This window comes from Lutra lutra, chromosome 15 (assembly GCF_902655055.1).
Source record: "Lutra lutra chromosome 15, mLutLut1.2, whole genome shotgun sequence".
Classification (NCBI taxonomy): domain Eukaryota; kingdom Metazoa; phylum Chordata; class Mammalia; order Carnivora; family Mustelidae; genus Lutra; species Lutra lutra.
In genome coordinates, this window is record NC_062292.1 from 66600293 (window position 1) to 66627192 (window position 26900).

The 26900-nt window shown below is 43.8% G+C and overlaps 1 protein-coding gene across 4 annotated transcripts; it reads right to left on the reverse strand.

Moving 5' to 3' along the window:
- Positions 1-1885: 1885 nt before the first annotated feature.
- Positions 1886-26071, reverse strand: LOC125085496 (T-cell surface glycoprotein CD1a-like). Of its 4 annotated transcripts, none has more exons than XM_047703898.1 (6): positions 25951-26071; positions 25122-25388; positions 24161-24439; positions 23684-23962; positions 23265-23355; positions 1886-3226 (listed from the first exon to the last, which is right to left on the reverse strand). In XM_047703898.1, the coding sequence occupies exons 1-6, from the start codon at positions 26009-26011 to the stop codon at positions 3130-3132; spliced, it is 1074 nt and encodes a 357-aa protein (XP_047559854.1). In that variant the 5' UTR covers positions 26012-26071; the 3' UTR covers positions 1886-3129. The 4 variants fall into 4 exon arrangements, 3 of the variants coding, with proteins under 3 accessions (XP_047559854.1, XP_047559853.1, XP_047559855.1); XM_047703897.1 differs by lacking the exons at positions 23265-23355; positions 23684-23962; positions 24161-24439; positions 25122-25388; positions 25951-26071 and adding exons at positions 3373-3463; positions 3791-4069; positions 4267-4545; positions 5217-5483; positions 6040-6474; XM_047703899.1 differs by lacking the exon at positions 1886-3226 and adding an exon at positions 22645-23117 and having other exon boundaries at positions 25951-26048.
- Between the last annotated feature and the right edge of the window lie 829 nt (positions 26072-26900).

Below are 26900 nucleotides of genomic sequence, written 5' to 3' on the forward strand. Positions count from 1 at the left end.
CCTGTGCCACCGAGAGCAGTTGCCTGGCCTTGAACCATCACTTTGGGTGATACAAATGGAATCTATCTGATGACTGGCCTGACCGGCAGGTTACCTGTCCATCCTTCAACCTGTCACATTGACAAATATGCTTTCTCCTAATGTCCTCAGGCTGATCAGAGCCCAAGGTAACACATGAGGGTGGAGTCAACCAACCCAAATCCACATGATGTCCATGCAAGCATGACAAGGTGGACTGGAAGGTAAAGAAACAGCCAAGCAGTCTGATCCAGGCAGGAAGATTGCAGATGACCCATGATTTACTCTTCCCATACTCATATTTTCACCTTTGCCACCTCTCCCATCTCAACGTTATTTTCCAGAAATGGCCAAATGTGTAGGTCTGGGCCCTGCATGTGGTCTCTCTGGACATTTTCCAACCATGGGCCCCACTCTCAGCTCTAAAAAATCAAAACAAAACAAAACAAACAAACAAAAAAAAAACCCTAAGTCCCTGTCCCCTGGTTCAACTCACATAAATTGCTGACTAAACTGGTTAGAAACAACAATGAACACCATAATCAAATCAGGAAAGCAAAATTTTCAAGGTACAAAGACAGGGAAGACCTTTTCTTCCCCACTACTTGAAACTCAGAATGTCCCTGCTTTGTGGTCAGAGCTTGAGAATGGTTTGCTCAGTTAATTAATGAAACCGAGAGTAATTAAAGTCTAGTCATGGATGACTCCACTCCCACTGGATGGGGGTCATCAGTCACAGAGGGTCCATCTTCATTATTCACGGAGTCTGTCTATGTTGATTGGCCTACCTGCTGACTTTGATTTGTAAGCCCCAGACACATGTGCTTAACACTATTCATGGACATGTAGATTGACCTGACATGAGTCAACCACAGGTATTCCAGACCAAGGTTGAACCAAGTGTCTTTCTGCCTTCCTGTATTAATTCTGACACTGTAAACAGATATCCTGTTCATGATCAATTTGGTGCCACATTTTCTGCACCTCTGTTGTCTTTCCAGGTGACTTCAGTGTTTTAAATGGCCCTGAAGCCCAGAGCTTCAGGTTGACTGGTGTCCTAAGCTCAAGAACTGGTGTCCTAAGCACAAGAAGGTGTAATGTGCCTCATGACAAAACACCTGCGTAGGTAAGGCTCGCTCAGACTCCTGATGCAGAGCTGTGGGCTCTGAGCTTACTGATAATGAGTAAACAATGCAGTAAATCCAGGGAAAAGAACAGGACATTCATGACATCAGTGTGGACCCACACCAGAGAATAGCAAAATAACATCTAGGAGGCTATGATGATGCCATGATGACGCCAAGAAAAAGGGGAAAAGGAACTCTGTTCTTGGATTCATGAGAAAATGACTGTTTCTTTTTGTTAGTTTCTAAAACTGTCTTGGGCAGCATAGCCACGGGACTGAAAGCCAAAGACCTGGTGATCACAGTACCCAAGCTGGGAAATGTACGCACTTCTGAGCTGGTGTTTTATTGTGGGGAAATACTCCATACAAAAAATTATTTACAAATACATACATATTAAAGAAGCTGTCTTTACTTTTTTTTTCTTTTTTTAAGATTTTATTTATTATTTGACACAGCGAGAGAGGGAACACAAGCAGGGGGATTGGAAGAGGGAGAAGAAGGCTTCCCGCCGAGCAGGGAGCCCAATGTGCGGCTGAATCCCTGGACTCCAGGATCATGACCTGAGCTGAAGGCAGATGCTCAACTGGCCGAGCCACCCATGTGCCCCGCTGTCTTTACTTTTTTTAAGATTTTATTTATTTATTTGAGAGAGAAGGAGACAGAGATAGAGAGAACACAAACAGAGGGAGGGGCAGAGGGACATGGAGAAGCTGACTCCCTGCTGAGCAGGGAGCTGGACTACAGCTCAATCCCAGGACCTTGAGAGTAATAGCAGAGCCAAAGGCAGCAGCTTAACTGGCTGAGCCACCCATGCACCCCAAGAACCTGTCTTTAAACAGAAATACACATGAAACAAGTGGCAAGGATCATGAGCAAAGACCCCCCAGAACCTGAACCCTGCCTTTCCCCTAGGAGCAATGGCTCACTATCTCTGACTCAGAGTCCTAGAAGCTGTAAATAGCAGCCGCGAATGCCAGGAGGCACTGTATGCGTGGTCTCTGCTGGATCTCCATTCATTCCTGACCACAACACCCCTGTTCTCTTTCCTGAAGCGGTTCTCTCCCTTCAGGGACTCACAGACTCGGCTACCTCTCAGACATCACATTTCTGCACCTGTGAATCTCCCTGCTGATTTTGCTAAAATGCAAATTGTGATGCAGGAAGTCAACTGAGGCCAAGACCTTATATTTTAAGAAGCCCCAGGGTGACAGTTGTTGCTGCTGCTCAGAGTCCAGCAAACATTTAAAAAAAAAAAAAAGCCTAAATCGTGCATTTCTGTTTAATCTAGAATACTTGGAGCAACAGATTCATCCAATAGGTTTGTGTAGTTAAATAATACAAATCTTCACAGAAAACGTGTTTCTACTTAGGAGACTGGAGATGTCACCAGAACAGGGAAACTGTGCACTCCCTTGGCCAGGTGACAAGACTTTTAACAAGAAGAGCAGCAAACATCTCAACAACTACAAGCATGTCTGGAAGAAGAAAGAGGAGGAGGAGGAAGAGGAGGAGGAGGAGGAGGAGGAAGAGGAGAACCTATGGATTTAGCATAAATTCAACACGGGTTTTTATTGAGGACATTTTCCATGCAGGTGAGACACCTTCCCAAGTATACAAATATGAAGAACATATAGACTTTGCTCTCAAGGATCCTAAGAGTTAGAAGGAAAACTGTCCTAACTGGGGAAAACAGGCACCAGGGATGGGGAATAGAACTGTCAAAGTGCAGGAAAAGGTGGTGGGAATTCTCACTCCACAGACAGCTTCCACTTCTGAGTAAGGGAGGGCTCTCTGGAAGAAGTGTCTGTTGTCTGTCACCCATGGAGGTGCTGGGACTTCATTTTACACTGAGTTAAATTTGAGAGTTAAGTTCCAGAACCAAGTCAGAACAACAAACCCCACTGAATTACACTGAGCTTCTATTGACAACTGATCATTAAGCACAACTGAAAGTCAAACTTGCGCCCAGAGAGTTGTAAGGACTTCACCACTGAATTGGGTTTAGGTAAGTACTGGAGCCTGGGCTGTTGGGATCTCGTTCAGAATGGAGGTCAGTGCACGGATGTCTCCAGTGTGTTTTCCTGGGAGCAACAGAGGAAGAGTCATTCTGCAGCGGGGGGAGGTGAGGACTGCAGTGGGGAAGGGCACTGGGAGCTGGAGGGCTGAGGACAGACTGAAAGGTGGGACACACATGGGAAAGAGCAGGAAGGTGGCTCCAGAGACTTACCAGCACTTCCAGAGCCACAACGTCAGACCGGCCAGAACCACCAGGAACACTATCACCACCAGGAAGACCAAGCCCATGGAATGGGGCTTCTCTGTGGGTTTGGTGCACAGAGGGTGTCACTTCCCATCTACCCTGGGTTGAACTGCACCTCCCTGGTCCTCCTTGCTCTGGTCACCCTCTGCCCCACCCACTCCCCTTCCCGTTTTCACTTCTCCCATCCCTCCTCAGAGATGGACCCTTCACCCAAATTGATGCATCCTCCCATATCTGTAGGACTGAACTCCCAGTTCTTCCTTTCTTGGATTCCCATTTTTTTTTAGTCACTTTTTTCTAGCAACCCCAATTTTTCATCTGGTTCTCCTGCTCTGCTGGAGAACCACCCACCCTCTTTCCCAGCTGGGCCCCAGCTCTTTCTCACCCCAGTAGAGGATGATGTCCTGGCCTCCTAGACTACTGTGTCTCACCAAGCATGACAGGCCAGCAGCCTCCCTGGCTTTCACATCCAAAGACACCTGAAGATACCACGTCCCATCACCATGGGGCAGAACATCACCTCGCTGGGTGCCCTGTTGTTCCTGCTCACCACGCATCCACATCACCGACACAGGCTTTGGGTAGAAGCCAGAGACATGGCACACCAGCAGAAGATGGCCAGGACCCGGACTGGAGCCAGTGGACAGCCAGGCTTCTGGTCTCACTGCAGACACAGGACAGATAATCACAGACTGAGAGGGTAGTTCTTCACATCACTTTATATAGACATCTTTCCACATCTAGAAACCTGTAACCATCATCCCCTCTCCCTCTTGACTCTTTCTTACCCTGAATTTGATGGAATGTTATAAACTATGAGTGCAGAGTAGAGAATTCATAGAGAAAGAGAGCAGAACTGACCTTGTCGCTGGAGATACGCCTTCCCTGCTTCAAGAAGACCCAACAGGAACTGGGGGCAAGAGTCAGTGAGGAGTTTGTATACTATTTCATTGAAAACATGGTATTGATTGAATACTCCGCAGACCTGCTGAGCCCTACTTCCTCCCTTTGGAGAAGGCCACCATGACGTGTTCTGGAAACTCATGAGATCTGATCCTTGATAAGCAATCTGCATGAAGCCTACTGATGCTTCTCCAAAGTGGGAATCACAGCCTAACACCAGCTGAACCTGGAAGGGATCTGGGGAAGAGAGACTGAATTATAGTAGGGGAAGTGAAGGAGAGGAAATGAGATGAATGCAAGTCAAGGATGCTAGAAGTGGAAGGGTGACGTTGGGAACTGGAGCAATGGAGGAAAGTTTGACTTGAAGGGAGGCTCAGACTAAAGGGAAGTGGTAGTCGCAGGAGGTGGAGGCAATGGTGAATGACTGAGGAAGGAGCAAATGTTGGAGGAGAGACATGAAGGGTGTGGAAAGAGAATAGGGGAGGACTCAGTGGGAGAGCTGGGGTAAAAACAATCTAGGGCAAAGGGAGTGCAGTGGGGTACAGGGAACACATAGACATCACTGCTGGGATTGAATGGAGAGAAAGCACAGTTCAAAGTCAGTCACAAGTGAGGGAGTAAGGGTGCTTGGCTGGAGGCCAGGGAAAGGGGTGGTCAGGGGAGACACTAGTGAGAGATGGAGAGCACGACCTGTGGTCAATGAGAGGAGTGGGAAGCTGAAGAAAAAGTGAAGCTTCTCAAGAATCAGGGTCTGGCTCTACCCCTGCCCAGATTTGTGTGATTCACTTTTCAGATAGAAAGAGGTGAAGTTCAAAAGCCAGTGTAGTTCATTTCCTAGAGAAAGAAGGAACTCAATGAGACACACACACTTGCCATGTGCAACCCAACCCAGAGGGAAATGAACTTACATTCAAGCTGCCATTGGCTGACGTGGTTATGATATGTTGAAGGAGATCTAATGGAGTATGTGTAGAATAACTTTTCTACTTCCGTTAGCTCCTCATTGCTGAAGTTGCCTTTAGACCAAGGCTGCAGGTAAATGAAAGCACCGGTCTTATTGTCCCATCCGTGAGTCTGCAAATCATCCAGCCAAGCTGAGCCTTGATTTTGTGTCCAGGAGGGGTTGTAAAAGGATGTGGTCAGGATGATTCGGAAGGAGACTGGCTCCTGGAAATCTGTGGGAAAAGGACAGATAAACTCTGGAGTGGAGAGCATTGGGAAGGAGAGAGGTGCCAGGGAGGGGAACCAAAATCTGGAGGACAGAGAAACCGTAGTTATCTCAGGAGACATTTGCTTCCCCAGACCCTCAAGCTTCATACCCAGCCTTTAGAAGAGCACAGGTCCTCAGGGTCAGGAATTCTCAGGGAGGAGCCAGGCTGACAGTCTCCCTCCCCTATTATGTGTTGGGGAACTCACACCATGAATGCACACACTCAGAGGCACAAATGCTCACATACAGACACACACAGATGTACACATATACACACATGTATGTACATATACAAACACAGACATGCAGACACATACCAACACATGTACACACACAGAAATGCAAAGAGATGCAGAAGACTTCTATACACACATACATATACACATATTCAAATGCACATGAGCGCATATACACACATCAGAAACACACAGACTGGCAGAAACACACACAGACACACATAAACAGATGTACACATACACACAAACACACGTGTACCCACTGGGCAGGACCAGAGTTCTCACCATCTTCACTGTCACCATCTGGGAGGAGAACCACCAACAGCAAAAGTTGTAGGAACAGCATTAGTATTTGCAGATGCTTTCTTTCTCTTACAGAGTCGGTCTTTGACCTCTTTTCTAACAAACCTACCCCACACACAGCCCCTCTCTTCTGACTTCCTTCTCCGCACACAAGCCTTCCCTGAGTCTCTGCTAAAATGCAAATGTACTCCTCACTCAATCCTGTACACCTACTCAGACTCTCAGTTCCCCTCCTGGTCTGACGCTCCTCTCTGGCTTCCATCTTCTCCCTGTCACCAGCCTCCATTCTGCTCCCTGTCCCCTCATTCAGATACTACATAATGAGTCCTGTGTGGCATGGAAACTGATCCTAGCTCTCCTACATTTTCTTCCCATTCAGACAGTAACCCATGAAAACACACAGTTCCCCAGCCCTAGACTCTGCTGTCACTCTGTCCCTCCTGCCCATGTGACATCACCCATGCATTTCCTTCCCCTTCTCATTCCCACCCCAGCTCATTCACATCTCTGACTTCTCACTGCTTATGTTAAAAAACAAAAGCAAATGGGTAAATTTGGAGATACAATTGGTTTTATTAAGCGATTCAAGAATAAGCCAGCATCCCATCTGGCAGGTAGAGGGGAGCTCTGAAGAGTGGTGCTAATGGAAAGATTTCATAGCAAGAAAGTTGGCAAAGAAGAGAAAGAGTGTTTCAGGGAAGGTCACCCTCCCTTAATTAGGAGAGGAGGAGGTATTATAATGAAGATGACCTCCCCTCCTTGTGGGTGGAGAGGGCCCATGGGACAGAGCACCTCCCTGGTGCTGACCAGAGAATTCCTGACAGGTAAACATTTTAGGGGGAGGTTAGAGATTAAGTAAGGTTTTGGGACTTGGCATGGCCCAAGGTGCCATTTTGGGGCCCAACATTTTCTTTTTAACAGTTGTTTTATTGCTTCTCTGGATCCCCTCATGATTGAACGCTTAACAGTATTAGCAACCACCAGTCCACCATTATCTTTAGGGGAAACCAGCAGCCATCACAGAAACCACGTGACACTGAAACATCTGAGGAAAAGCCCCTCAGTCTGACTTGAATTAATATATATTCGCTCACCAAACAGTCACTTAGCCCCTGCCTGGATCCAAGCATTGTGCTACACTCATGAAAATGCAGTGTTCACAGTGCAGTCACTTTATTCAGGGAGATTTTAGAAAAGAAAAATACATAAACCAAGAACTATAAATTTTGGTGTCCTGATTTTTTTCTTTGTTTGTTTATTTTAAGGATAGTTAGTATACAATGTTATATTACTTTCAGGTGTACAGGGTAGAGATTCAGAAATCCCATACATTACTCATTGCTCATCAATTTAAGTGTTTTCCCAATCTCCTTCACCTATTTCTCCATCTGCCAACCCACCTGCCATCTGGGAACCAGTAGTGTGTTCTCTATAGATAAGAGGTTGTTTTTTCCCTTGTCACTTTTTTCTCTGTTACTTTTGTTCGTTTCTTAAATTCCACATATGAAGGAATCATTTGGTATTTGTCTTTCTCTGACCTCTTATTTCACTTACCATCATACTCTCTGGCTCCATCCACGTTGTTGTGATTGCAAGCTTTCCATCATTTTTATGGCTGAGTTTTATTCCATTGAATGTACACACCAGACCTTTTCTTCTTTATTCATCTATCTATGGACACTTGGGATGTTTCTATACATTGACCAATGTAAATAATGCTGCAGTAAACATTGGAGTGCATGTTTCTTTTCATTTTAGTGTTTTCACATTATTTGGGTAATATCCAGTAGTAGAATTACTGGATCATATGATGATCATATGATGATTCTGTTTTTAACTTTTTGAGGAACCTCCATACTGCTTTCCACCATGGTTGTACCAGTTTCCATTTCCACCAACAGTGTACAAGATTTCCCTTTACTCCATTTACTCTACAACACTTCTTTCTTGTGAATTTTTGAATTTAGTCAGTGTGACAGGTGTGAGGTGATATCTCATTGTGGTTTTGATTTGCATTTCCCTGATGATGAGAGATGTTGAACATTTTTTTTCCTGTTGGCCATCTGGATGTCTTCTTGAAAGAAATGTCTACTCATGTCTTCTACCCATTTTTTAAATTGGATTATTTGTGTTTTTTGTTGCTGTTGAATTGTCCAAATTGATTATATAATTTGGATACTAACCCTTTATTGAATATGTAATTAGGAAGTATCTACTCACATTCAGTGATTGTCCTTCAGTTTTGTTGATTCTTTCCTTTGCTGTACAGAGCATTTTATTTGACGTACTCCCAACAGTTTAGTTTTGTTTTTTTTGCTTCCCTTGCCTCTGGAGGCATATCTGGAAAAATGTTGCTGCGGCTGATGTCAGAGACTTTACTGCCCATGCTCTCTCCCTCTTTCCCTTTCTCTCTCTCTCTCTTTTTCTCTCTCTTTGCACATTATATTATTTTTTTATTTTTATTTTTTACTATTTTTATTATGTTCAGTTAGTCAGCATTTAGTACATCATTAGTTTTTGATCTAGTGTTCAACAATTCATTAGTTGTATATAAGACCCAGTGCTCAATGCAACACATGCCCACCTTAATACCCATCACCCAGTTACCCCACCCATGTACCCCCTTCCCCACTGTAACCCAGATTGTTTCTGCAGTCCAGAGCTTCTCATGGTTTTTTGTTTTTGTTTTTGTTTTTTTTAAAGATTTTATTTATTTATTTGAGAGAGAGACAGTGAGAGAGAGCATGAGCTAGGAGAAGGTCAGAGAGAGAAGCAGACTCCCCGTGGAGCTGGGAGCCCAATGCGGGACTCGATCCCGGGACTCCAGGACCATGACCTGAGCCGAAGGCAGTCGTCCAACCAACTGAGCCACCCAGGCGTCCCCAGAGCTTCTCATGGTTTGTCTCCCTCTCTGACTTCTTCCAGTTCAGTTTTCCCTCCCTTTCCCTGTGGTCCCTTCATGCTATTCCTTATGTCCCACATATAAATGAAACCATATGATAATTGTCTTTCTCTACTTGACTTACTTCACTCACCATAATCTCCTCCAGTTCCATCCATGTCGATGCATATGGTGGGAATTCATCCTTTCTGATGGCTGAATAATATTACATTGTGTATATATGGACCACATCTTCTTTATCCATTAATCTGTTGAAAAGCATCTCAGCCCCTTCCACAATTTAGCTATTGTGGACATTGTTGCTATGAACATTGGGAAGTATGTTCTCCTTCTTTTCACTACATCTGTTATCTTTGGGGGTAAATACCTAATAGTGCAATTCTTGGGTCTTAGTGTAGCTCTATTTTTAACATCTTGAGGAAATTCTGTATTATTTTCCAGACTGGCTATACCAGCTTGCATTCCCACCAACAGTGTAAGAGGGTTCCCCTTTCTCCACACCCTTGCCAACACTTGTTGTTTCCTGTCTTGTTCATTTTTGGCATTCCACCTGGTGTAAGGTGATATCTCACTGTTTTTGATTTGTATTTCCTTGATGGCTAATGATGATGAACATTTATTCATGTGTCTGCTAGCTATTCATATGTCTTCTTAGGAGAAGTGTCTGTTCATGTCTTCTGCCCATTTACTGACTGGATTATTTGTTTTTGAGCATTGAGTATTGAGTATTGATCTTTATAGATCTTGGATACCTGCCCTTTAATTGAAATGTGAAAATGTCTATGCTGCCCAGAGCAATTTACACTTTCAGAGCAATACCTATCAAAATACCATTGACATTTTTCAGAGAGCTGAAATAAACAATCCCAAAATTTTTATAGAACCAGAAAATACCTCAAATCTTCAGGGGAATATTCAAAAAGAAAACCAAAATGGGGGACATCACAATGACTGACTTCAAGCTACATTACAAAGCTGTAGTCATCAAGATAGTATGGTACTGGCACAAAAACAGACACATAGATCAATTAAACAGAATAAAGGCTCAAGAAATGGCTTCAAGAAATGGAAAAAGGCTCAAGAAACTCTCTAGTCAACTAATCTTGGACAAAGCAGGAGAGATTATCCAATGGAAAAAAGATAGTCTCTTCAGTCAATGTCGCTGGGAAAACTGAACAACAACATGCAGAAGAATGAAGCTAGACCATTCTCTTACACCACACACAAAGATAAACTCAAAATGGATGAAAGACTTCAATGTGAACCAGGAGTCCATCAAAATCCTAAAGGAGAACATAGGAAGTAACCTCTTCAACATTGGTCATAGAAACTTCTTTCAAGACACTTCTCTAAAGGCAATGGAAACAAAAGTAAAAATGAACTTTGGGGACTTCATCAAGGTAAAAAACTTTGCACAGCAAAGGAAACAGTCAACAAAACTAAGAGGCAATCCACAGAATTGGATAAGATATTTGCTTGTGCTCTCTTCTATGATTTTTATGATTTCAGGTCTCACATTAAGCTCCTTAATCCACTTTGAATTTATTTTTGTGTATAGTGTGAGGAAGTCACCTCATTTCTTTCTTTTGTATGTGCTGTCCAGTTTTCCCAACACTGTTCATTGAAGAGACTCTCTATTGCCATTGCATATTCTTGCCTCATTTGTCAAAGTTTAATTAACCATAAAGTTGTGGGTTTATTTCTGGGCTTCTGTACTGTTACATTGACCTATGTGTCTACATTTGTGCCAGGTCCATACTGTTATAATTACTACAGCTTTGTAGTACAACTTGAAATCTGGAATTGTGATACATCCAGCTTTGTTTTTCTTTTTCAAGATTATTTTGCCATTCAGAGTACTTTTTGGTTCCATACAAATTTTAGGATTGTTTGCTCTAGTTGTGTGAAAAATACTATTGGTATTTTGATAGACATTGCATTAAATCTGTAGGTGCTTTTGGTAGTATGGACATGTTAACAATATTTGTTCTTCCAATCCATGAGCAAGGAATATCTTTCCATTTCTTTGTATCACCTTCAATTTTTCTCATCAATATTTTATAGATTTCAGAGTATAAATCTTTTGCATCCTTGGTCAGGTGTATTCCTAGATATTGAATGATTTTTGGTGCAATTGAAATGAGGTGGCTTTCTTAATTTATCTTTATGCTGTAACACTATTAGTGTATAGATATGTCAGAATGTGTACTATGCTATTTTAGGATGAAATGGTCTGAAATATTATTTTTCAATCTGGTTTAATATGTCATTCAAGGTCACTGTTTCCTTGATGGTTTTCTGATTGGATGATCTGTCCGTTGATGTAAGTGGGGTATTAAAGTCCCCTACTATTATTGCATTACTTCTCATTGCCTCCTTCATCTTTTTACTAGCTGCTTTATATATCTGGGTGCTCCCATTTAGGGTGCATAAGTATTTATAATTGTTATATCTTCTTGTTGGATTTTTCCCCTTATTATTATATAGTGTCCTTCTTTGCCTCTTGTTACAGTCTTTCTGTTAACATTTATCTTGTCTGACACAAGCGTTACTATCTTGGCTTTCATTTCACATCCATTTGCTTGATAAATGCTTCTCCACTACTTCAGTTTTAATCTCATGTGCTTTTAGGTCTGAAATGAGTCTTGTGTAGGCAGCATAGAAATGGGTCTTGATTTCTTTTTTCCATCCCATTACCCTGTCCTTTGATTAATCATATAATCATTTATATTCAATGGGATTATTGATAGGTATGCACTTATTGCCAGTTTGTTACTTGTGTGTTTTTAGCCTTTTTTAAAAATTTATTTACAATGTTCCAGAATTCATTGTTTATGTACCACACCCAGTGCTCCATGTAATATGTGTCCTCTGTAATACCCACCACCAGGCTCACCCAACCTCCCATTCCCTTCCCCTCCAAAACCCTCAGTTTGTTTCTCAGAGTCCACAGTCTCTCATGGTTCATCTCCCCCTCCAATTTCCCTCAACTCCCTTCTCTCCAGCACCCCATGTCCTCCATGTTATTCCTTATGCTCCACAAATAAGTGAAACCATATGCTAATTTACTCTCTCTGCTTGACTTATTTCACTCAGCAAAATCTCTTCCAGTTCTGTCCATGTTGATAACAAAAGTTGGGTATTCATCCTTTCTGATGGAGGCATAATACTTCATAGTATATATGGACCACATCTTCCTTATCCATTCATCCGTTGAAGGGCATCTTGGTTCTTTCCACAGTTTGGTGACCATGGCCATTGCTGCTATGAACATTGGGGTACAGATGGCCCTTCTTTTCACTGCATCTGTATCTCTGGGGTAAATACCCAGTAGTGTAATTGCAGGGTCATAGGGAAGCTCTATTTTTAATTTCTTGAGGAATCTCCACACTGTTTTCCAAAGTGACTGCACCAACTTGTATTTCCACCAACAGTGTAAGAGGGTCCCCTTTCTCTACATCCTCTCCAACACATGTTGTTTCCTGTCTTCTTAATTTTGGCCATTCTAACTGGTGTAAGGTGGTATCTCAATGTGGTTTTGATTTGAATATCCCTGATGGTTAATGATAATGAACATTTTTCATGTGTCTGTTAGCCTTTTCTATGTCTCCATTGGAGAAGTGTTTGTTCATGTCTTCTGCCCATTTTTTGACTGATTATCTGTTTTGTTTGTGTTGAGTTTGAGGAGTTCTTTATAGATCATGGATATCAGCCCTTTGTCTGTACTGTCACTTGCAAATATCTTACTTGCTTTTTGGTTGTATTTGTAGTTCTGTTCCTTTCTCCTCTTGCTCTTTTCTACAATGGACAGTTGGCTTTCTTTAGCAAAGGACTTGGATTTTCTCTTCACATTTTGCATATCTGTTACAAATTTTTGATTTCTGGTTATCATTCAGTTTTTACAGAACAGCTTTTGTATATAGCAGTCAATATTAAGTTAAGGTCACTTAAGTCTGAACACATCCTTTATTCCTCTCCCACCCCCACCTACATTTTCAGTATATTAAGTCATGATTTACATCCTATCATTTTGTGAGTCCCTTGACTGATGTTTACAGATGTCTATTTTTATTGCTTTTGTACTTCCTTTCCTTTTAGTCTTTCTTTTCATTCAGAGCCTCCCTTAACATTTCTTGTAGTGTTGTGTTAGTGGTCATGAATTCCTTTAAAATTTGCCTACCTGGGAAACTCTTTATCTCTCTTTCTATTCTGAATGATAGCCTTGCTGGATACAGTATTCTTGGCTGCTGATTTTTTCTTTCAATACTTTGAATATATCATGACATTTTCTTCTGGCCTGCAAAGTTTCTGCTGAAAATCAGTTCAAAACTCTATGGGTTTCCCTGGGATGTAATTGCCATTCTTTTTTCTTGCTGGTCTTACGATTCTCCTTTATCACTACTTTTTTTGCCATTTTAATTAATATGTATTATGGTGTGGACCTCCCTGAGTTGATTTTTTATTGGGGCCTCTCTGGGCCTCCTGCTTCTTGATTTATATTTCCTTCACCAGATTTGGGGAGTTTCCAGCCATTATTTCTTCAAATAATTTTTGGTCCTTTTCCTATTTCTTCTTCTGTGATGTATAATGCAAATAATAAAGTCACTGCTTCCCTAAGTCTATTCATTTTGTAGTTTTTTTTTTCTCTCTCTCTCTCTCTTCTGGTTCAGTTTGACCACTATTTATTACCCTGCCTTCCAGGTCACTGATCTGCTCTTCTGCTTCCTCTATCCTACTATTCATTCCTTCAGTGCATTTTTAATTTCATATTTTGATTTCATTACTGATTGGTTATTTTTTATGCTTTCTATCTCTTTGTTGAGGGTCTCACTGAGGTCCTCTACTCCTTTCTCAAGTCTAGTGAGTATCTTTATGACCATTCCTTTAAATTCTCTATCTGGCATATTACTATTCTTTTTTTCATTTAGTACTCTTGCTGTGATTTTTGTCCTGTTCTATTTCACTTGAGACATATTCCTCTGTCTCCTCATTTTGTCTAAGTCTCTGTGTCTATTTCTGTGTGTTAGGAATGTTAGGTATGTCTTCTATTCTTGAGAGAAGTGGCTTTATGAAGAAGAGCTTCTGAGGCCTCAGTCACCATGTTCTGTGTAGCTACCTTTCTTTCTCCCCAGCACAAGACTCATATTGGAGTTGTATGGCCCATGTCAGGACTGCATGTGCATTGCCAAGATTGTGGCACTGCTTTGCTTATAGTCTTATCAAGGTCATATTGAAGAAGAGACATCTGACAAAGAAAACTAGTAGTGGATGCACAGTCTTAGTAAGAATTGCACAGGTATGTTTTTGGAGGGGTCTGTAGTCAGTGAGATGCAGGCAGGCTGATTTGAAGGGGTTGAATCCACCCCCACCAGAGGGCACTGGGGCAGGCTGCATTGTGTTGACAAGGTTTACATAGGTCTGCTGCAGGAGGGCACCTGGAGCATTAACCTGACTGGAAGGAGGGTGCCTGCAGGGGAACGTGGGTTTGTGGTATGCTGATAGCAAGTGAGTTAGTTGGCTCTGTTAGGGCCAATTTAATGTTAAAACCTGTTTAACTATTAGGGCCTGCTTAGCCAGAGCGACTCCATATTGCCTAGGTAGCCATATTGTTGTTTACATCCATGGACTTCATTCCGGGAATAAACACCCCAGTAGTTCCTGGTATGCTTCCGGGTATCGATTCCGGGAGTAAACACCTTAACAATAGAAGCCACGTACCTTGGGTCTGCAGTTATGCCCTATAAAACCAGCCTGTGAGATCGGGAGGGGGTTGCTCTCTTCGGAGGCAGCCCTGGCTGGTCAGTCTGACTTCTAATGCTTGACATAGAATAAGGCTTTGCATAACTTGCACTTTGTCTTAGTCCCGTTCCTATGATAACGGACCCCAACAGGCTCAACACAGGTTTTCACAGTTGTCTGTGTGCTCACACTCAGAGGAGGAGGGAAATGTCACCTGCCTGCTTCTTTATTCCTGAAGGGGTCTTCAACAATCTCTGTCCCTCTGGGGCATGCGCTGACATTAGCAAACGACTCTCTCCCATAAACCCAGGCCTATTTCAAACCACAGCATCTATGCTGTTACTCTCTTGGCTCTTGGTTTTGTGCTCTTTAAGAGCAGGAGGTTTCAACTTTCTTTTGACCTCCTAGCTATCCCAGAGCTGAGCCTGCTGATTTTTTTATGGTCCATATATTAAACCCCATGAATTATAAGAATCCCAGAAATTAAGACCCTCTGTATTTCAAAACCAAATAGTGTCGGAATTCATCTTCTCCATGTGGGCTTCCTAGTGTGAGTCTTTTTCTATGCCTCACCTGTTCCCATGGCATCCCTTCTTCCTGTGGCCATTGTGCAGGTCCTCTTAGCTCCCTACTGGGTCTCTCCCAATCCTACTCTCTCCAGTGCAGCTTCTTCTCTACATTTACCTGTAGACAGTTTGTTCTGCCAGTCTTTAGGTCATTTTCAGGGTTATTTACACTGTTATGTGTTGAGAAAAGGTGATCTTAGAAATTTCCTGCAGCACAATTTTCCCCAGAACTCTGTGCACTGAGTTTCATTACAATACACAGTGTCTGTGCAACAATATGACTGCATGAAATGAATTTTCTAAAGTGGTGTTCCTTAACAGATCTTTGCTCACTCAGAATAATGACTTCATTGGTTGCATTTGGGTATTAGGTACATACCCTCTTATAATGGATCCCCAGCATCTAACAGATAGCTCAATAAGTAGGAAGTGCCCATAGATTGTTATTTTTTTAATTTTTTAGTTAAATTTGTTTATTTATTTATTTATTTCCAAGATAGGAGCGTATGCAATAGGGGTGAGTGGAGGGGCAGAGGGAGAAGTTTGAAAGAGAGAATCTTGAGCCAGCTCCTTGTTTGGTACAGGGCCTGATATGGGACTCTATCTCATGACCCTGAAATCATGACCTGAGCCAAAATCAGAAGTCAGGTGCCCAACTGACTAAGCCACCCTGATGCCCCAAATTCTTGAATGATTGAATAATTTGCTTTGGGCATCCAATTAGTCTTAAAACTATGGAGTTTCAACAAAAAGCTCTTAATGTTGAGAAAGCACTAATTGTAACCCTATTTGAGGAAATAAGAATTTTATACTCTTTCCTTTAGGAGAAAAGCATATGCTAATATTTATGAAGCTCATGCAGAGTCTGCTGTGAATCTTCTATTACTTTAATTAGATACCATGAGAATTTGTAGCAAGTGAAGTTAATAGAGTGTTCTGAAATCATGTGTCTACATTCCCTTCTTACTGTTCTTGCATGAATATTCCATGCTTGTCTAAAAATGAGCTGGCTCTGCTAGACATGCTGACCTTCTACTTCTATAGTGTTCATAACTGTTAAATGCTCTTCAGTATTTGTACTTTATCTCATCTGAATATATGTGTTCATGCTATTTTTCTTGTTAATTCTTTTTTTTAAGATTTTATTTATTTGATAGAGATCACAAGTAGGCAGAGAGGTGGGCAGAGAGAGAAGAAGGGAAGCAGGCTCCCTACTGAGCAGAGAGCCTGATGCGGGGCTCGATCCCAGGATCCTGAGCTGAAGGCAGAGGCTGAAGGCAGAGGCTTAACCCACTGAGCCACCCAGGTGCCCCTGTCTTGTTAATTCTTGGTAAATCAGTAAGCAGAAATAATCTCAGTCTAAAGAAAGGAAGGAATTTTATATATATATATATATATATATATATATATATATATATATATAGTAAAGATTAGAACACAGAAAGCTCAAAAAAACTCACTCCTGTGCTTAAGAATGTGAAAAACTGGATAATCAAATCACTTGTCTTGAATCTATCAGAAAGCTGAAGTACCAAGGCAGCTCATTAACCCAAAATCTAAGGAAAGACAAACTCTCCCAGAAAACAGGATATGTATGCAAGCCACTTTTAGGCAATGAGCTTGAGTGATGAAAACCTGAGTAAGGTAGAAGGGCCCACAGTGAACCCTTACCCCCTGGCTGAGTACAAGCAAGCCAGTTAGGTGACGTACCTACAACATCCATAATCCCTAGCTGACCAATGGATTACTACACCTGGATACATATACCAAAAATGGAAAATTCCATATGATCCCAGACATATTTACCTTCCTCCTTAACTACAGTTACCCACCATTTCCTCCTCCCAGACAGTCTCTCCTTTGCTGTCTTGCCCACAACTCCCTGACAGGGTATTCAGTAAACTTCTATTTTCTTTGCCCAGCCTTTGGTGGATTCTTACATTGCTCTTACCATTGGCATTGACTTGATCAGGTTGCCCCACATTTGGTGGCTCTAATGTGGAGACTTTGCAGGGCCAGGGTCACCCCAGATACCCATGGAATTTCTTGGAACTTTCCCTCAGTGGACCAACTCTAGTACTTCTGGGGGAATTGATGACCTATAGCTAAGGTTACCCCTCCCTGGGGTTTTATAGCTCCAGGAAATAGACAGACACCTCTCGCCAAAAAGGTGAGAGATTTTCGCTCATGCCATTCAGAGGGACTCTTCCCTTCCTCTCCTTTCTCTTTTTGGCCCTTCAGTGTCTAGTACTACTTAAATAACTGAGGATCTCTAGCCACTGCAGGTTTCCAGTGTGGTCTGAAGGTCTGAGAACAACACATCCAATTGTCCACGCCTGTGAGGGTGAAGGACCCTTTTCTCTCTGCTTTCCCACTCTGTCCCCCTGAGGTCTCCATTCCCAATGTGTGGCACACTTCCCAACAGTGGGTCATTCAGGGCAAATCTGCACACATTACAGACTGAGGGAAGTGCACAAATACACACATATTGGGACCCATTCCTGGTGTTGGCTATCAGTCACCTTACTTCTTCCATGTCCCACCTCTTTATTTCTTTGTTCCCACGGGCCCTATCACAACCTTGATCTACAAGAAAAATACATTCCTATGTGTCTGAGTAGTGAGTTCCCCCCCTCAATTTCCAATCCTATTCGGTCAAATGAGGTCTGGCTCTCCCTGTTGCAGGGGGCATCCCACCAAGAATAGCCATTGTTATTTGCCATGACACTCTTCTTGTATGGCTTCCACAATAGTCAGTCACTCCATCTATAGTCAGATCCTTTTTGAAGTTAGTAGGATGACCTGACTGAAAAAATATCCAGGAGTCAGAGCTCCATTCCCTTTGGCATACTGGCCCTTTGAGAAATGGCAGCTGGTCTTTTCAACTATGGCACAAAATCCCTCTATTCCTGCAGACTCACCCTTAGGCTGTATTCTTAAAAATTTAGTGTCATTGGGTGGCTCAGTCAGTTGAGGGTCTGATGCTTGATTTCAGTTCAGGTCACGTTCTCAGGGTGGTGGCATCCAGCCCCAAGGTGGACTCCCTGCTCAGTGCAGATTCTGCTTGTTCCTCTCCCTCCCCTGACTTGTGCTCTCTCCCACTCTCTCATTCTCAAATAAATGAATAAATAAATAAAACCTTTTAAAAAAACTGAAACAAATTTGACCCCCAAGGACTGCAGAGGCAACATCTTTTTTTTTTTTTTTCTGTAGTGTTTCCTGGGCTCAGAACAAACTCCCGGATGAAGAGGAAAGAGCCCTCCATAGAACTTGTTTTTATAATACTATTTTCAAGCTTGACACTTTTGCCAGAACTCCTTCAAATATGTGGAGGTCTTATATGTGCAATCTGTCATGGCATTATCCCAAAACCCTGGCCTCCGCAAAAAACTGCGGAATGTGTCTTCCTGTTTCATGGCCCATCTAACCTTGTAGACATTCTAGAACACCTCTCTTTCATTCCATACCATGATCTTACCCCTCCCTCTGAAGACTCAGAGGATCCCCTGGATCCTACTAATGCCTTAGGTGTCCCTGCCACTGCAGCCACTACATTACCACTCTACCAAGGACACTTCTCCTTGTCCCATACCCAGTCTGCCACTAACTACAAGCTTAAGGAACTGACTTCTGTTTCTCCACAAAATATAGTAACCCTCTGTGAGGTAGCAAACAAGGATGCCAGGACCATAAGTGTCCATGTTCCCTCTTCAATATCTGATTTGTCTCAAATAGAAAACTTGGCCCTTTAGCCAAGATCTTTCCCATTTCACTAAGGACTTTGAAAGCCTCACAATTATTTTTGGATCTCACCTGGCAGGACATTCATACCATCTTTACCATGTGCTGTACCCATGAGGAAAAAACCCATATCTGGTCTTGTCTCAGAACTGGGCTGGTGATACCCAGACCCATAATCATGACTGCTCTGGTGGAGGTATGGGTGGTCACAAATGCCAAACCTAGATGGAATTATCAGGTAGGAGACTCTGGTAGAACTATTCAGGATTACATGATACTGTGCCTAATCAGGGTAAGCAAAAAGCAGTCATGAAAACTCTGAATTATGCACAACTTAAATAACCCAAGGCCCAAATGAAAATCCCATCTAATTTCATTCTTGCTTAGCAGAGGCCATGAGAATATACACCAGCCTACGTCCTGAGGGCCAAGAGATCATGACAATATAAGCAATGCATTGTATTACCCAGCTCAATCAGGGACCTCAGACCCATGTTCCAACACTTCTGGATATGGCCTTCAAGGTCTTCAATAACCAAGAGTAGCCCTGACTGCTAAAAGGGAACAGAGAGACAAGGGGCAGACCTAATATATGACCACAGCTATCGCTAGCTTCCTGCCCTTCTCTGGGTCCATCCAAGGGCAATAGCCATTAAAGGTACAAGCCTCCCATGTCCCAGGAGCACGTCAAGCTTGTATCTCTTATTGTCAGTCAGGGCACCTGGCCCAAGAGTGTCAAAGGCATCCTCCATCAGGACCTGCGCTGAGCAAACAATCAGGGCACTGGAAATGGGACTGTCCTCCTTCCCACATGCAAGAGGGTCCCCCCAGGCCCCAAAACCCAAGCCCAGGCCATCCCAGGTCATCAACAGCCTCACACCAATGCCACTCCAGACAACCCTCAGATGCCCTTAACTCTGTAACTTGATTATGATTGACTTGATCAGCCCAACAGAGAAGGGGTGAACGGTCTCCTTTCCTTTGACTGAAGGGGCCCAAAGGCTGTGTAGGCTCCCATCTTCTCCATCACTGTGGTAGAGACTTGGGTAACCCTAGATGTTGCAGGAGAAAAACTGAATTCCTAATACATACCAGCGTCTTCTTTCCCACCCTTATAAAATACTCAGGAGTCACATTTCAGTCCTAGACTCTCCTCACCCACATAGCCAGACACCCATTTAATTTGTTCTTTGGGTAACAATACCTTTATCCAATCCTTTCCTGTTTTACCCAATTGCCCCATTCCATTTCTGGGAAGGAACATAATGACAAATGTGCAAACTAATCTTTGTCTTTCTGAGATTGACTGCCACCTGCTGACATTTTTGTCCTCTCAGCCCTCTGTCCCTTCAAACATTGAGGTCCCTATTTTTGAATAGGTGCCTCTCAGGTGTGGGACACCTTCATTCCAGGGCATTCCCTATCAACAACTACTGTAAGGATCTTCATTTCTTCCCCAGAAGATGCCAGTATGCTTGTGGAGGTCAGACAGGGACTACAGCCACTCATACAAATATTCTTAATGACAGGACTTTTGCATCCCTGCAATTTTCTTTGTAATACTCCCATCTCAGCAATAAAAATCCAAAGGGTCATATAGAATGATATCTAAGAGCTACCATTATTTCTTGTTATTTCTATTTTCCTAACCATTATAGCCTCCTAGGATAGATCTCCTCAGACACAGTGCTGGATCTAAAAGATACCTTTTTCTGGATCCCAGTGCACTGGATTCCCAGCTCCTCTCACCTTTGAGTGGCAGGACCCCTCCACTAGGTTACTCAACAGCTAACTTGGACTCTCCTCCCTCAGGGCTTTAGGAACTGTCCAGATTCATTTGGACAGGACCTAACCAAGGACTTCTCTACACCTTCTCTACACCTCAGCTCCCCAGATACAGTGTCCTACTTCAATATGCTGATGATTTACTTATCTGCAGCCCCGATGACAGCACCTCACACACAAATACCATCCTGGTGCTTCAGAGCTTCCCTTCTGGACTTTTTTATAAGATCTCCCCTTTAAAGGCCCAAATTTCCTCTCAGAAGGTTCAAATCCTAGGATTATTATTAACTCTGGGCACTAAGAGCCTCTCTGACAACCATAAGGGTCTCAATTTAACATGAATACTCCCTCCCCAAAATAGCAGCTTCATTCCTTTTTGGTATCACAGGGTTTTGTCCAATATGGATACCCCAATTTAGATTAATAACAAGGCTTTTTATGAGGCCCTGAAGGGACCTGAGGAGGAGTCTCTGGAGTGAGACCCTAAAATGACAAAAACTTTTGGAGCCCTCCGTCGGGTACTTACAGGGGCACCAGCAGTGGACCTGCCAGACCTCTAGAAACACTTCTCTTTACATGTGCACGAGAGAAGTGGAGTGGCCCCTGGAGTCTTGATCCAAATGCTGGGGCCTTCCCAACACTTGTTCACACACCTGTCTAAGAATCTAGATCCTGTGGCACAGGGATGGCCTCCCTCCTCTGAGTACTGGGGTTACAGCCCTTCTGGTAGAAGAGGCCTCTAAGTTAACCTTGGGACCAGGCATAACTGTTTATATACCTTAATGGGTTTTGGACACCCTGAATTCTAGGACATTTCATTGGATTTCCTAAGGTAGAATTAAAAATGCCCAACCCTTTTATTAGAAACACCAGAATACTGTCTGACCCTGGACTTGTGCCCTCCTCCACAGAAGCACTGAAGTGCCCACTGGACTCCACATCAGGTGCAGACCTCTAAGGCACCAGTTGTTGAGCCCCACTGGTTGCAAAAACTCACAAATTAGCCCTTCCCAGTTTCCCAATCATTGACTTTGGAGGAGAGTTCTCCTTGTGTCATCCCTTCCACACTCCTTTCTTCCCCACCCCTCCTGTCTGTGACAAGGGCTTCTTTCCCCCCTCAACATCCATGATCCATTTCTCCCCCAAGTCAGATAATCAGGTTTCTGTACCTCCTACCTTCCATGATGTGACCTCTTCTGTGCCTCTAGCTGTGTCAGTCCTCAGATCTACCAGTCCTCAGGTAGATTTCTTGGGTATCCAGAATGATCTTATATTTATCTAGCTGTGTTTAAGGAGCCAGGTGAACTTGGGTTCCTCCTACTCCACCATGTTTACTCCTCCCTCCTGAAACTCTTGTTTCTTTTTCTGTTCTTTTCTTCAACTTTCTTGTGGTGAGAACACTTCAGATGTATCCTCCTGGCAAATTTCATGTGTACAATTTCTCTGCCTCCTTCCATGCAGGTTTCATCTTCAGGCTTGCTTGTCTGGTGCTAAAAAATTAATTTCACTTGTCTCAGGATTTATACCACGGTATTATCATCCAGGACAGGAGAGAGCATCTCATTCCCCTGCCTTCAACCACAAGGATCAGGAAACAGGCCCACTCCAACAGGTCTCTGCATTTAAATAACTGGAATGGTTACAGGTAAAATTGTTTCTCCTCGGGGGCTCAGAAACATCAGAAAAGATCCAGAGGATTGGGAATTCCTTTGGCCAGGTGCCAAGATTTTTAATAAGAAAAGCATCAGACCTCTCAACCACGACAAACTTGTCAGGAAGCAAAAGAAAAACCTATAAATGTGGCATGAACTCAACACAGATTTTTACTGAGCACATATTTCATGCAGGTGAGACTCATTGTCAAGGATATACATATTAATAAGACACTGACTTTGATCTTACAAATCCTGACAATTAGAGGGGAAGAGGGACCTAGCTGGAGGTAAGGAGGTGTGGGAAATGAGGCAAAGATTTACAAAAGTTCAGGAAAAGTGGTGAACATTCTCAACAGTACACTGCTTCTGCCTCTGAATCAGGGAGGGTTATCAGGAGGAAGTGATATCTGACACCTGATGACCCCAGCATGTACTGGGACTTGATTTCTCAGATATAAATATTGAGATGTAAGTTCAGAACAACAAATTCCACTAAATTACACTGAGCTTATATTGACAAGTGATCATTAAGCAAAACTGAAAGATAAAGTTGCACATAGAGAGTTGCGAGCACATCACCGCTGAGCTGGGTTTAGTGAAGTACTGGAGCCTTGGCTGCTGGGATCTCACTCCAAAGGGAAGCCAGTGCATTGATGTCTCCAGTGTGTTTTCCTGGGAGCAACAGAGGAAGGGTCATTCTGCAGCAGGTGGAGGTGAAAACTGCAGGGAATAAGACCAGCAGAAGCAGGAGAGCCGAGGACAGACTGAAAGGTGGGGAGACATGTAAGAAAGAGCAGGAAGGTGGCTCCAGATACTTACCAGTGCTTCCAGAGCCACAATGCCAGACCTGCCAGAAGCACCAGGGGCACTATCACCACGAGGAAGACCAATCCCATGGAGTGGGGCTGCTCTGTGGGTTTGGCACACAAAGGGTGTCATTTCCCATCCAGCCTGGGTTGAGCAGCACTTCCCTGGTCTTGTGCTCCTGTCACCTTCTGCCTCACCAACCCCCATTCCTCTTCTCTCTTCTCCTATTTCTCTTCAGAGATGGACCCTTCACCCAACTCTGCATCCTCCCAGATCTGCAGGACCTTCACCCTCAGCTCTTCCACTTATCGGATTACTTTTTGGTCCATTGTGGTCTGGAATCCCTAGAATTCCCTATTTTTCATCGGGTTCTCCAACTCTGTTAGAGAATACCAGCCCCCTCTCCCAGGTGGATCCCAGCTCTTTCTCACCCCAGTAGAGGATGATGTCCTGGCCTCCCAGACAGCTGTGTCTCACCCGGCACAACAGGCCAGCTGCCTCCCTGGCTTTCACAACCAAGGACACCTGAAGATACCACGTCCCATCAGCATGGGGCAGAACGTCACCTCGCTGAGTCCCTTGTTGTTCCTGCTCACCCCGCATCCACATCATCCATACAGGCTTTGGGTAGAACCCAGAGATGTGGCACACCAGCAGGAGATGGCCAGGACTGGGACTGGGGCCAGTGGACAGCCAGGCCTCTGGTCTCACTGCAGACACAGGACAGATAATCACAGACTGAGAGGGTAGATCTTCACATCACTTTAGATAGACATATCTTTCTACCTCTAGACCCATCAACATCATCCCTTCTCCCTCTTGGCTTGTTCCCACCCTGAATTTGAGGGAATGGTACACATTTATAAGTGAAGAGTAGAGAATTCATGGAGGGAGGGACCAGGACTGACCTTGTCGCTGGAGATATGTCTTCCCTGCATCAAGAAGACCCAAAAGGAACCGGGGGCAGGAGTCACTGAGGAGTTTGTGTACTATTTCATTGAAAACATGGTACTGATTGAATACTCTGCAGACCTGCTGAGCCCTACTTCCTCCTTTTGGAGATGGCCACCATGACATGTTCTGGAAACTCATGAGATCTGATCCTTGATAAGCAATCCGCATGAAGCCAACTGATGCTTCTCCAAAGTGGGAATCACAGCCTAACACCAGCTGAACCTGGAAGGGATCTGGGGAAGAGAGACTGTGAGTTACAGTATAGGGGGAGTGAAAAAGGAAATGAGATGAATGGAAGCCAAGGACGGGGTAAACAGAGGAAGACGTTCAGGGGATTGGAAGGATTGGAGCCAAGATTGGTTTGAGGGGACACTCACACAAGGGGAAGTAGTGGTCAATGCAGACAGAGGAAGAGGTGAATGATTGAGGAAGGAACAAATGTTGGAGGAGAGATATGAATGGTGTGGGCAGAGAATAGGGAAGGGTTCAGTGGGAGAGGTGGAGTAAAAGAAATCTAGGGTGAAGGGAGTGTAGTGGGGTACAGGGAAAACAGACAGTGTTTGAGCATGGGTTTGAGTGGGGAGAAAATTAAAGTTCACGGACTCATTCACAGAGTGAGGAAGAAGTAGGTGCCTGGTAGAAGAGTAGGGACAGGGGTGGCCACAGGATATTACTCAGGAGTAGGAGAGCAGTCTGCAGTTAATGAAAGGAAGAGCCAGTAGCAAGAGACATGAAGCCTTTCAAGAATCGCGGTCTGTCTTCTACCTCCTGCCTAGATGTATGTTATTCATATATATGATGGAGAGACATGAGACTCAGAAGCCACTGGAAGCTCCTTCCTAGAAGCAGAAGGAATTCAAGGAGATGCACACATACCTGACACATCCATCCCACCCCTAAGTGAATTGAACTCACATTCAAGCTGCCATTGACTGACATGGTTATGATATGTTGAGGGAGATCTAATGGAGTATGTGTAGAATAATTTTTCTACTTCTGTCAGCTCCTTCTTGCTAAAGTTGCCCTTTGACCAAGGCTGCAGGAAAATGAAAACACCAGTCTTGCTGTCCCAGGCATGAGTCTGTATCTCATCCAGCCAAGCTGATCCTTGATTCCGGGTCCAGGAATGGTTGTAAAAGGATGTGGTCAGGATAATTCGGAAAGAGATAGGATCCCTGAAGTCTATGGAAAAAGAAAAGGTTGACTTTGGAAGAGGAAGGTATTGGGAAGAAGAGAGAATGGAGAAGGTGCCAGGGAGGGGAACCTAAATCTGGACAACAGGGAGGCCATAGTTGTCTCAGGAGACATGTGCTGCCCCAGTGCCCCAAGCTTCATACCCATCCTTCAGAAGAGCACACGGCTCTGGAGTCAGGGATTCTCGGGAAGGAACCAGGTTGACACTCTCTCTCCCCAGATATAAGCTGGGGAACCCATATCATGAATGCACACACAGAGAGGCACAAATACACACATATACACACAAAATCATACACAGAGATGTACATAGGTGCACACACATAAACACATATACAAACAGAGACATACAGACACACATGCACACACACAGACATACACAAACATCAATACACACACACACACACTCATTCATAGTTACACACACATACACACACATACACATATTCAAATGCATATAAGTACATGTACACACATCACATACACAAAGACTGGCAGACACACACAGATGCACACATGTGCACCCACTGGGTAGGGCCAGAGTTCTCACCATCTTCACTGTCACCATCTGGGAGGAGAACCACCAGCAACACAAGTTGCAGGAACAGCATTGTACTTGCAGATGTTCTGTCTTTTACTAAGTCGGTCTTTGACCTCTTTTCTTACAAACCTACCCCCCACACAGCCCTCTCTTCTGACTTCCTTCTCCACACACAAGCTTTCCCTGAGTCTCTTCTAAAATGCAAATGTGCTCCTCCCTCAATCCTGGATGCCTACTCAGACTCTCAGTTCCCCTCCTGGTCTGACCCTCCTCTCTGGCTTCCAGCTTCTCCCTGTCACCAGCTTCCACCCTGCAGCCCCTCCCCTTGTTCAGTTGCTACAGAACAAGTCCTGTGTGGCATAGAAAAGTGACCCCACCTCTTGTGCCTTTCCTTCTCATCCAGACAATAATGCCTGATAACACATGGCTCCCAGCACCCAGCCCTGGACCCTGCTGTCACTCTTTCTCTCAGGCCCATGTGACCCCTCCCATGTATTTCCCTCCCTATCTCACCCCCACCCCAGCTCATTCACATCTCTGACTTCTCACTGTTTGTGTTAAAAAACAAAAACAGGTAAATTTGAAGATCTAATTGGTTTCATTCAGTGATTCAAGAATCAGGCAGCATCAGGCAGGTAGAGGGAAGCTCTGAAGAGTGATGCAAATGGGTGAACTTTATAGAAAGGAAGTTGGCAAGAGAAGAGACATGGGTGTTTCAGGGAAGGTCACCTTCCCTTAACTGGGAGAGCAGGGGGTGTTATCATGCAGATGACCGCCCATCCTTGGGAGATGGAGAGGGCCCATGTGACAGAATTCCTCCCTGGTGCCCACTAGAGATTACTCACTGACAGGTGAACATTTCTGAGGGAGGTGAGAAATGTAGTTAGGTTATGGATTAAGCAAGTTTTGGGAATTTGACATGGCCTCAAGTTCCATTTTGGTCCAATGGGATTCTTTTT